General features: G+C 30.5%; 1 protein-coding gene across 2 annotated transcripts in view; it reads right to left on the bottom strand.

The window, feature by feature from the left end:
- The window catches only part of LOC143075979 (plexin-A1-like), a 42,118-nt gene extending 30,027 nt beyond the window's left edge, over positions 1–12,091 (bottom strand). The window contains exons 1-6 of one of the 2 annotated variants that reach the window (XM_076251596.1): positions 12,066–12,091; positions 7,817–9,116; positions 6,686–6,883; positions 5,370–5,501; positions 3,267–3,367; positions 2,398–2,521 (exon numbers count right to left, since the gene is read on the bottom strand). In XM_076251596.1, coding sequence (XP_076107711.1) covers positions 2,398–2,521; positions 3,267–3,367; positions 5,370–5,501; positions 6,686–6,883; positions 7,817–9,001 — 1,740 coding nt within the window. In that variant the 5' untranslated portion in view covers positions 9,002–9,116; positions 12,066–12,091. Of the gene's footprint in view, positions 1–2,397; positions 2,522–3,266; positions 3,368–5,369; positions 5,502–6,685; positions 6,884–7,816; positions 9,178–12,065 lie in introns of those variants that run through there. The other variant, XM_076251593.1, reaches the window with a different exon arrangement.
- Between the last annotated feature and the right edge of the window lie 810 nt (positions 12,092–12,901).

The raw sequence follows: 12,901 nt of genomic DNA, 5'->3' as shown, positions 1-12,901 counted from the left end.
GTAGAAATCCAGGATATTTTGAGAAAGTTATTAAAATTCAAAAACTTTAACCACAGTGTGAATGTAATAATAACTGGCATAAAAACTAAGTCCATTTATAAGTAAAATACAGAGAAACTTGATTTTATTTTTACAAATTTACTTCTTGAAATTTATCTTTTGATCATAAACAATGCATCTGTTCAAGTTTGGTAGAAATTCAGGATAATTTAAGAAACTTATACAAATTAAAAAAAGACTTTAACAACAAAGTGAATATGTGTTGACGCCGCTGGCGTCGGAATTAAGGTTGGTAAGCTATGTTTCGCTTTTGCGACAAAAGATACAGGCTCAACGAAAAGGAGAAGAATGTCAACAATGAAAGTAAAGGAAAAGGAATGGACCATTTAATTGACTTAGTAAATCCACAAAAAGATCATTCTTATACAGGTAGAAACGATGATAAAATTTTTGTTGCAGGTATATAAGCTTCAGTTTGGAAAAACTCATAAAAAAAGAGAAACACAAAAACACGGAAATATGAAAATGTACTCTTAACGCCATCAACTTGTATAAATTTGTTTTCGAAGAATGTCAGCTTCATTGCAAATTTCTGACAAAAGAAGCTGAGTCAAACCTATTTTGTAAAAGGAATTTACCAAATTTGGCATAATCTAATGTCTATCTTAAAAACAGAGCAGGCTAAGTTGCCTATATACTTCTCAAAAATGTTTTTCACAATTTTGGATTGTCTTACACTAAAGAGTATGCACTTTTAATGTGCCTTATAATCTCAAATCCTTAAGTAAGCCCTAAAAATCCCTACCCCTTTACTTTCTTATTTGATATCTTAAATTATGTCTTTAATTTTTAAACAAAAATATCTAGTTAGTAAATAGCTGTAAAAATGACAAAAACAATCAGTGAATACCCGTTATCACTGAAACAACTAGTAAATACATGTAATTACTAAATTGACTAGTAATTACGTGTAATTACTAAATTGACTAGTAATTACGTGTATTTACTAAATTGACTAGTAATTACGTGTATTTACTAAATTGACTAGTAATTACGTGTAATTACTAAATTCACTAGTAATTACGTGTAATTCCTAATTTCACCTATTTACTGTAACATATATATATATATACAAGATGTAAGTTTGTACAAACTATAATTTGTACAGGGTTTTTGTACAAGTTATGAGTTTTTTTACTCAAACCTTTTTACACAGGTTGATACTATTCTATCTTCTAAGATCTATCAGGTTAATGTCTAAAAATCAAATCTATATACTTTAACCTATCTTTTGATTCTTTTCTCCTTGACCTTAAATTGAAAATTAGGACACCTGAATGGTTTAAATTCTATTTTTATATTTCTCATGATACAAAATGCACATCAATAAAAAGTTGTTTTGTGCTCTTTAAATTTTTTTTGTATTAATGTTCAATATAAGACTGTATCATGAAGCCACAGAAATATAACAGAAATATGCAAAAGAAAAGACTGTGTGCTTGTATCATCCATTTGTTTTCAGCACTCCATAAAACACTTACAACTTGTATAATTTGTACAACATTACAACTTGTCCATAACATATATATATATATACAACTCGTCTAAACATCAACCCAAAATGTTAGATCTGTAAATTTGCTTATATATAAATGTCATATTATTAGGCATATTAGTGTAATTAAAGAAACACACTTAGCGAAGTGTTTACGACACATCATTTATAATTTCTTTTTCACAATTTCCCTAGACTTAAGACAATTTAAAGCTATATATGTATGCATAGAACCTGTCAATTGTTGAAGTCTGTATATTCTTTAGAATAGTGTCTCATTCACCTAATCGCAACATCTCCTTTTTAGTCATAATTATCTTTTTCTTCATTGGAGATGATACATTTTTTTTTCCTATCAAGAAAATTGTCAAATTGTTTTTTTTTTATTTCTAATTCTTTAATTTTAACGTGTGTTAATGAATATCATTTCATAAAAAAAATATTTATAATTTTCCTGTAATTTTAGTTGTGTAAATTTTATATTGAACTTTTACATTAAAGTGGGATTTATGAATGCATCTGATATTTTGTCATTTAGAGGTGAAAAAAAGTTATAATTTTCAATAAGCAGAGTTTAATTAGTAGCATATACTAGTAAATTGCATACAAATATCGACAATTTAAGCAGCATTACTAAATCTGATCAAGAACGGTATCAACTGTGTGACCCTTTCTATTTTACAGTTAAAGAGAGACCACTCTAATATTCATTTTGTCAACTACCAGAATACTTTTAATGATCCCAAAAAATTGGTTTACTGTCTATTTCAGTATTTGTTATCAATTATAGGGAGATGCATGCAAAAATATTTCACCTAGCCTTCACATTTTAAATAAGTTACCGTAATATCCTCTGTTGAAGACGCCATTGGTGGAGAGATGTTGTCAATAGCAGTACAGTCAGTCAGAATTTTCCATCGATCTGAGCTTTGGTCTGCCATGAAACAGTTGGATTTCAAGGTACATCTAAAATTCATATCATTGAATAAGAAATAAAACAGAAAAAAGGAAGAAAATTGTGAATTAAAATAATTATATAAAAATAGGTGACAGTGAAAATATATGCAGTATTGTTTTTTTATACTTTTTATCAACACTATAAAAAAAAAATATTTAACCAATGGCTTGACTTGAGTAACTTAATTCATGATTGGAGTACTCTTTTAACAATAGAGAAACATAATGAATACTTATTGGTGGAATACTTCTCTTTAAATTATGATGATGCTGCTGATAATCATGTGGCATAAAAAAAATTAATTTAAACACTTTTAAATCTTCAAGAATTTTGACCGGTTTGTTTTGCAATGCATTCAGTTCTATTACTGTACAAAAAATTGACAGTATGCAGGAGTTATTAGATTGATGTATGGGTTATATACTATCAAACGTTCTGCACCTGGATATGAACAATGGAATGGGATTTTAGTTTTATTGGTTTTCAAACCTTAACTCTAATGATGTTATATCCTAAAGAATCCATCTTATTCTATAGTTTTGCTAGCTTAATATCTTGTGTTTTAGAGATAGATGGCATAGATATCTCATAGTATATGATAAGCTGTAACATAAGCAGCATCTAATACTGTTACTCTATTGAAAGACAAAATTGTGCAGGGTAAACTTTTTGTGGCGCATATGAATTTAGTAAATAAATCAGTTGTAAAGATCAGTTATATTTTAAATTGGGTTCCATCCAATCATGCAATACCTGTTTTCCAAGGTGCACCAGCCACAAAATGGATCTTTACTGGCTAAACATGTTGTACAACTGGCGTACTGTCCACAATTTTCTACAGGCACCTTAGCAACCTGTAAACATAATTTGCAGAATCAATGCACGCATACAATTTTATAAATTTTTGATACAATCAACTGGTTTCATATGTGTGTATAAAATGAAATTACAATTTCGAGTAGGAACTCAATATTGTATAATAGGATCTCATTGTACTTTGAAATGTTGAGTTAATATCAAAACTGACTGTCAGACATCCAAATATACTGTAAATTTAGAAATTATTAAGATGTTTTTATTAATGCGAAAAATGCGACAGGGTTATAATCCTAATCTATATGATTGATTCAGGGACACATATATATTTTTTATATAAAAATGACATTAATAAACTCTAGTCATGTAAAATTACCAGAGTGCAGTTCCATAGTGCAATTATTTTTAATGTATCAGGTACCAGTGGTGTTCCAAATTTTATTTCTACTAATCTAGGGGACTATATAAACTACAAAAAAATAGGTAACAGTTCCGTATTCTATAAGTGTCAGCATTGTATAACAGCCAAGAAAATACATATGGTCATTATGAAGGCAAAGGTGAGTAAAATATAGATGAAAAAACAATGTCTATTTTGTGTGCTTAATGAAAAAGACAATTTCTGATGGCTCCTATATACAGAATTTAAAAATGTGTTCTACTTTTGTAAAATATTTTGATAATTTGTAAAATATGAATAGATTTTCTTTATTTTTTTAACTTAAATGCATCAGTCTTCAATTGAAAGTAGTTCCAATCCTGTATAATCCAATCAGAAGCAGCACATGATTCTATTCTGAGTACCATTTTGGCTTAAAAAAAAACATGCTAGTAAAATGTAAACAAATAATTGGGCTCTTGTAATAGAAAAATTGATGACGAAATCATATTTTTTTTCTGAAATGACATCTGCTTTCGTCCAAACATAGATTTAAGGATAATAATATCAACTCAGTTAAGTATCACCTAATAGAGAACTAGAGTTAACCCACTTTTATGGACATTTTTAAATCATGAGAAGTATCTTAATTTCTGACCTAACTATGCACACCACTTCACATTTTTAAAATGCATCTATATGTAATTTTCAATCCTCAAAATTCTTATCAAGCTATGATCAAGTACTTTATAAAAGTTTCTTATCCTTATCCTCGTCATTCCTCCTTTCCTTACTTCCTGAATAATTCTACTTCACAAATAAATAAGCAATGTCATGGCAAATTAAAGCTTACATTGTTAAAGTTAAATATACAATAGTACAAATGTAATCGCTATTTACTTTCACTAGTAACAGGAAACATAGAGGAAAAGAAGCCAAAAGATAAACTGGGATAATATAAAACAATTTTATACCTAAACTTTATCATTTTGAAAAATTATTAAACAAATGCCATACCTCGACACCTAGACTTGTTTGCAAAGAAAACATGTCACATTTGAATTGCTTTGATTCAACATAAAAAATATGGGACTATACAGTGTAGGTTATGCTCCTTTTTGAAAGACTGAATGGTCACTTATAGTTGTTTATAAACACTTTGTTTGGACTCTTTTGAATTGCTGAATCGTTTAAAAGAATACCACGTTACCTTATTATATGCAGTCATCACAAATTTATTACCTGTTCAATAATATACTTCAATGAAATATTTCTTAAACCAGAGATTTCTAATGTTGAAAGAATTCAAAGTCTATACATGTGATCAACTTAACTTTTCCTTTGAGTTTATTTAGAGTTTACTTCTAATAGTTTTTATAAAAAATACTAAAATTAAGGAAAAAGCTGAGAATTTTTTATGGCAATTTGTTCTGGGTAAGTGCAGGCTTAACAAGTAGTCTAATTCTTGCATTAAATCTGTTCAAAACATATACTATGTCGATAGTTAGTCTATTTTGTTTTATATACTGATGAAAAAAGCCCCAAAAGGATTGACAGTTGGTAAAATTAACTAAGACGAAGGAATACAAATTTTGGAGGCTTCAGACTACATCATTAGTTTAAAGAAAGAGAAATGAAAGGTGGCCACCAACAATACCTACCAATCTCTGACTCGTTAGATACAGATTTCTATGATCAAAGTCATAGAATGTATCCTGGTTAATAGGACTTCCCTCGTCTATGACCAGCTCTTGGTCATATTCTTTTGCCATAGTCTTGTTCTCTATCACTATCTATAAAGTAGGAAATAGAAATTAATGCATTAGCATTTAACATCCTTGTCAAGAAAATAGAAGTGCAACATTCTAGTTAATGAAGTTATATTTTAAAGTGGTTTATTTTGCAATATTACTAAATCCAAACCTATCAGTGAGTGTTTCATGTTTTTCTTGTTCCTGGTTTTGGTCTTCTTTTAAAATCAAATTAATAAGAGAAAAAACAATTAAAAAAATCAATATCATTTAATTATATTTGGAAACATTTAGATATGCATCTTTTTTGTTATACTTTCAAATACTATCAGTAAACAGTAAAGATTAAATTCTGTCAGGCAGACATATACAGTAACACCTTACAATAATTGCAGACACCAAATATAGTTGACCTATTGATGTAAGTACTGAAAAAAACAATCAAAATACAAAAATTAAAATTGACTAATGACTCATGAAAATAAGGTCAAGGTCAAATAAAATTTGCCAGACTGACAATCATTCTATATACGGAAGAGTTGACCTTATGCACAAAGTACTTGAAAACAAAACTAAAACACAAAAACATATTTTTTTGACCATTTTACCATGAAAATGAGGTCAGGCAAGATAAAACCTGCCCGACTGACCCCTTACAATCCTTTCATACACAAAATATAGTTGACCTACTGCTTATAGTGTCTGAGAAACGAAACCTTATCATGTAACTTTAACCTTGATCACTGATCCATAAAATTTGTCATTTGAACCCTGTCTAACAGACATGTGGATGTTTCAAGGGACCTGTTTACCCAATTTAGTTATCCTATTACTCATAAAAATGCATTTGCATTTTTTTCCTATCAAGCTGTTACTGTGTGTGAACCATGAAAATGAGGTCAATGACAATGGACACGTAATAGACAGAAACGTCAATACATAAGGTATCATCATACAAGGTATGAAGCATCCAGGTCTTCTACCTTCTATACTCTTAAAGCTTTATACAAATAGTTTAAGCTGCCACTGGATAGCAATACCTATGTCTTGCATGCTGGGTGTTTGTGTTCAAAATTTGAATAAAGAGGTTGTGCTTAGTACGGTGTTTTGGAACCTACTCCTATGAAATGTGTAAGTTTTTTCCTAACAAATAATTCAAATTGTATAATTAGAAGTTTTGGGGTGATATTTGCAATATAAAACATAAAACTACTATGAAATGCTACCTTTTTTACATGTCCATTTGATGTACCAAGGAAAGCTACAGTGAAGTTAGATGTTGTTGTAAGTGTAACAGAAGTCAAAGCAGTATTTTGGAAGACAATGGCAGGTTGAACTTGAGCACCAATCACTCCAGATATTCTCCCTCCATAATAACTTTTCATGGTGGTGCACAGTGTAGGTCCACTTCCTATTAATGATCCCTTATGTAGAAATAAAAATAAATATTTGAGTACACATATAAAACAACTCCATTGTAGAGTTTTAAAGTCATATGAATCTAGTGATTGGTAAAAATTATCTTAAACCAATGCATGCATATATCATAAATTTAGTCTTCTGTGCACGATTTTATCATTTTTTTCACAACCACTTCGTATGATCGTCAAAAAAATATTTCACTAAGTCAGTGTTGTTGTGAAAATATGGCAGCTAATTAACAGTAGCATTTTGAAGCTAAAGTTTACAGATTGTCCCCCATTTGTAAACAATCAAGAAAGAGGCATGGATATTCAGGTCAGCATGAGTATAACTGGTACAATAAGATATAGTTTCTTCCGATGACAGAGTTTTAGGTTTGTTGACTCTCTCTACCATTTTAGCGATTGTGTATTCACCAGATTTTTACAAAAAAGGTTACACCGAGGTAAATGCATACAGAAAACATGTCTGCGAATTGTTGGCTGTAAGCAAACAATTAAAAAAAAGTAAATTTTGTTTAAATAATGACAAATTAAATAATTTACTTCAGAGAAAAGGTATATATATATGCACATAATAAAAACAAATCATTTCCATATAAAAAAAAAAACATATGCATCATTTTTTTTTTTAATTTGAAGTTTCATATGACTTGAAGAGCAAATAGTACACTGACATGACTAAAGGATGTAGTCTTGTCAGGTGTAGGAATTTTTGTCAGATGTTCGGTCTGCATTAAAATGATAGTCAATTCAATAAAGACTGCACAGAATATAACAGTTAGATATTTTGCTCCATGTTGCTGTTCCTTTGATTTTGAAATTTTTGTGTACATGTAGAGATTTTGTGTCATGAATTGATACAACAAATTCTTCAATTCTACTGATTATGACACTATAAAATGCCTAGAGGATTAGTTCATAAAGAATACCAACCTGATGTGTACAAGTGGCACCATCGTCAAAGTTTGCTCCTTTCATTGCTTCACTTCCTTTCTGACATTCTTGTATATTAAACTTCATTTTCTCTTGTATTTCATAAATTGTATATATGCAAACTGCAGAATCTGTTTTTCCGTTATGCCGATTTTCAAACAGAGCAACAAGAATTTCACTGCTTTTAATGTCTTCACTGTTAAGTCCGAGTTTATTCCGTAAATTAAGACCAGGTATTATAGTTTTTCCGGCACGCACTATATTATAATTTGTAGTACTAGTATTTCCACAAGTAAGCGGTATATCAATATATGAATAAAAATGAGTATCTCTATTGCAGGTGAGAGATATCCTAGACTGTGAGGGTTTAGGGCTTGCATTGGTTTCACAGTTTTGAAATAAATTAGATGGCTGATAAGATAAAAAATATGTATAATCCTGAATTGAAAAAGCTGATACATAATCAATTATATATTTACTGATTCTATCATAAATTATTTTGAGAGCAGAAGGAGGCTGTTGTTCAATAAATGAGGCTTCTTTATACAATGAAAAGGCGCTTCCATCACTAGTAAGTTTTCTCATACTTAGAGAAGGTATATCTTTACGTTTCATAAAAAACACATTCTTAGTATCATCATCCGTGCAATGAAGACTGATTGGGTATGATGCTCCAATGAATAAAATATTTTCATTCAGATTTTGCTTTACAATCAAACCCACAGTAGAATCACTTTTTGAATTAGCTACAAGACTTGTATGCATTCTCATAGACAATTTTTTGCTTATATTTTGCAAGTCCCTAAATTCACAAAAACCTTGAAATATACTGCCACATACAACAAGACGATCATTTCCATTTGTGTTGGTTTCAATGAGTAAAATTTTGTTGTAATTATCGGTCAATTCTTTCGTCTTTCCATCACAACCAGATCCAGTACACAAGTGATTATCGGGTTCAGGGCCTGTAACGAGTTGTTGTTGAAGTTCCAACGATTTACTCAACTTGAAAATACGATTGACAGCACCAACATAAAACATGTTCGTGACGTTATCATGAACAAAGTGGGTGATGGATCCATTCAAACCATTTTCATCCTTTAGAATTTGTTTTTCGACTTTATAAGATGACATTGCGCTAACTACATGTATAACACTTACTAAGAATAAAAGCAGTTTTTCCATTGTCACTTCATATATATTTATTGCTTTCGAGGGCTTACATCAGTCGTCATGGTTCAACAGGTTATTTCCAGAATTACTTCTGTCACAAGTACACAAAGTCAGTATCATTCTTTATCTAAAATATTAGGATAATTAATTTTCAATGTTTACTATATAATCAGGGTTGATTTATCCTTCCAATTGATTGAAAAGAGATTCTCCAAACATCCTTGCTAGTAAAATGTTAACAAATAATTGGGCTCTTGTAATAAAAAAAATACTTATTCATACTGAAGAAATCATATTTTTTTTCGGAAATGACATCTCCTTTCTCCCAAATATAGATTAAGTGAACTAGAATTTAACAACTTTGATGGAATTTTTTTGAATCATAGGAAGAAACATTTAAATTTTGACCTAAATGTGAACACCACTTCACATATTTAAAACTTATCATGTAAAGTTTAATCCTCAAAATTGTTATCAAGATATGATCAAGTACTCTATAAAACATTCTTTTCCTTGTACTGCCTCCTTTCCTTCCTTCCTTAATCATGCTACTTAACAAATAAATAAAAAATGACATTGCAAATTATTGCGTTCATTATAAAGTTTAATAATACTACTGTAATTATTAATAACATCCACAATAGTGCCTAACAAAGATTTTGTGAGGTAGACGAAATTGAATTAAAAACGATCGTAGTAACTTTTGGTGTCAGATCGGAAATATTTTGACTTTATTTAACGACTATTTTAATTTAGAATTAGTTGTAATTAATATTTTCCGATGCGACTGAAAAACTTTTTTTGTTGTTGTTAAGAACTAGATAAACAATTAAAACGGTGGAAAGATATCGGAGGGAGAGTCAAACTCATAGATCGAAAATTATCTTACAACACCATGGCTAACAAAGAAAAAGATAAACAGGTAGATAATAGGAAACACCATAAAAAAAACTAAAGACTGAACAGCACGAACCACGCCCAAAACTGAGGGTGACCGCAGGTGTTCTGGAAGGTTAAGCTGATCCTGCTTCACATACGGCACCGGTCGTGTTGCTCATGTTATTATGGAAAAAAACGTCTTATTTGTAAACTGTCTTTTTTTCTCATAAATAATGTATCTACTGTGTCTTTGGAAAATTTTGTGAAAACATAAGAAGTTGCAATATTTGCCTTTCATACTTTTACTTTTATTGATAAAACATAATATGACCAGTGTCCAGTTTGAAGGTCATTAAAGTTACTGTACACATTTATGCACGTTCTGATTTAATCAATACACATGTATGAAACGCATAAACAGTATAAATGTTAACTAAAATTACTTAATCCAATCAAGTTGCGTACGATTCAATAAAACTGAGTGGTCCCCATCATAATAAGTAATATCAGGTAGGGAGAAAATGACAGATATTTTTAGATAATTTTTTTCAATAACGAATACAAATTTTTCAGTCAAAAGTTTTGCTGTAATTTCATAAACATTTCGTTCTGTATTGGTATAGTTTTTGGGTCTTTAATTTTTGTATATAAAGCAATTGAAAGTTCGGGTTCAAAAGTCTATATAATTATTGATTTTATACAGAAAGTGGTAGAGTGGTATGGTCAAAAGAGTGCTTTGAAATGAACAGTGCTATAGAAAACATCGACTTCCCTTAAAAAATGTTATCACACACTTTGGTAACAGGAAACATCCAGGAAAAGAAGCCTAGAGATTAATTGGATCATCTAAAACATGGTTATACCCAAACTTTACCACTTGAACAATTATTTAACACACACCATACCTAGACACCATTTAGACTTGTTTGCAAATCAAACATGTAACATTGGAATTGCTTGTATTGAATTAAAAACCCTAGGAAAACACAGAACTATACAGTTTGGTTGATGATCGTTTTTTAATTGCTGGATGATCACACATTGTTGACAAAATACGCTTTGTTTGGACTCTTCTGTATTGCTGACTCGTTCGAAAACATACCACGTTACCTTTTTTATGCTTCCATCACAAATGTATCACCTTTTCAATATTATACTTCCAATATCGTTATTTTAAACTGAGATTTCTATTAAAGGAATTTTCAGTATATGAATGCAATTAAATTATTTTTTCGTGACCTGTTACAAGTATAACAGTATTTCAGCTATTTAAGTATTATAAAAACAAGGAAAAGCGTTGATTGATTAAGAAAAGTACGAACTGTTCCGTGCGAATGGCTTGTTTTTAAATGAATCAACGCTATCGATTGTTTCTCTCACTTAAACTGTTGTTCTGGTGTCGTTTCAATATTGAAACCTTTTCTTGTATTGTGAGTAAGTGTAAAGTATTGTAAAAGATACCAGAGGAACAGTCAAACTCATAAATCGAAAATAAATAAGTCACAGTTTGCAAAAGTAAACCACTATAAGTCATAGTACGGTCTTCAACACAGAGCCATAACTCACACCGAACTGCAAGCTATAAAGGACCCCAAAATTACATGGTCACAATGATAAGATTTCAGTGTATCGCCATTAGCTAACTAGGAATAAAATTATTTTTTTCCAAATTTAAAAAAAAAATGTCTTAGTAGTTTCAGTGGAGAATATTTTGGGAAAAAATTGTTTAGAAGCCAGCTGAAGACCTCATCTGGGTGCGGAAGGTTCTCGCTGCATTGAAGGTCCATTGTAGACTTTCGGCTGTTGTCTGCTCCATGGTCAGGTTGTTGTATCTTTGGCACATACTCCGTTTCCATTCTCCATTTCATCTTGTTTCTTGTATGTGTCAAGAGTAACTTAAATTTCTCATCTAGGGAAAATATTATCATAAAACTAATCAAAGTTACGATGTTGAGTTGCCATAGTGAATTGAATTTGATTTTACGTAGGGTTTATTTGTGACCATACAAGGATGCCACAGTTTGTCTCAAGTCAATAAAACATTGTGTTAATTAAAGACCGTAATTTATAACATACAATACAATCTTTCACTCATATTGGAAAATGTCTTTAAGCTAAGACTTTGCATGTTCGGTTTTCTTTAGCAAACTTTATTATGTATTTAAACGCATAAATTCAATTGCTTAACATTGCCTACCTTACATGTCGTATGGTTATTATTACGAAGTGTTTATAAGTATGTCCTTCATGTCATCTCATTACAACAGGATGTCACTTATCTTCACTTGTTACTTAGAGTATGAATAATTCTATATTCAGGTCATTTAGTATACTGGTGGGAAGAATAGTACACAAAAACAAAGATTTGTTTTAGCATAATGTTACGTTGTATGTTACGGTGGTAGGATACGTGTTATGAACACCAGTATACTACTGTTGCCTTAACTTTGGTATGATACGAGAAGTAGAAGGTATATCTTTTGGTCATCAAATGCGCAACTTCAAAAGCAAACCTTTTCCTGTATTGATATGTACCACATGTAAGGCAAATCACCGTAACAATCTGTATTCATTCCGTTGAATTGAAAAAAGACTTAATAACACCTGTCGTTTACAAGATGATGTGTTCGCTATAAATAATAAAGAATTGTCTAATCATACTTCAAACATTACCCACGGTAACTTACTTATAGTAAACGTTTTATTAACGACAATTGTTGTCCTTTTCTAGTTTTGAACATATCAGTTGTATAGACGAAAATAAATCAAATCTGCAAGATGTAGGAAACAAATTTTGCATTTTTGGACTGATGTTGGTCACTTTTGTCGATGTGTATATTTCAAGGGGTACAATCAAAATCACGTGATGGATATACACACACCGGAAGTTACAGTCGAACTCGCCGCTTGAAAGGTTAGTAGTTGCATTTTCTTGTTTATATCAATTAAATTTTGATTAATAAGTTGGCACACCGAATGTCGGTTAGTATGTAGTTTTAAAATACACAATTGTTTTTGCTAGAAAGCGTGCAG

The sequence above is a fragment of the Mytilus galloprovincialis genome, chromosome 1 (assembly GCF_965363235.1).
Source record: "Mytilus galloprovincialis chromosome 1, xbMytGall1.hap1.1, whole genome shotgun sequence".
Lineage (NCBI taxonomy): Eukaryota > Metazoa > Mollusca > Bivalvia > Mytilida > Mytilidae > Mytilus > Mytilus galloprovincialis.
The sequence above is the reverse complement of the archived record's forward strand: the minus strand, read 5'-3'. Positions and strand labels throughout refer to the sequence as shown.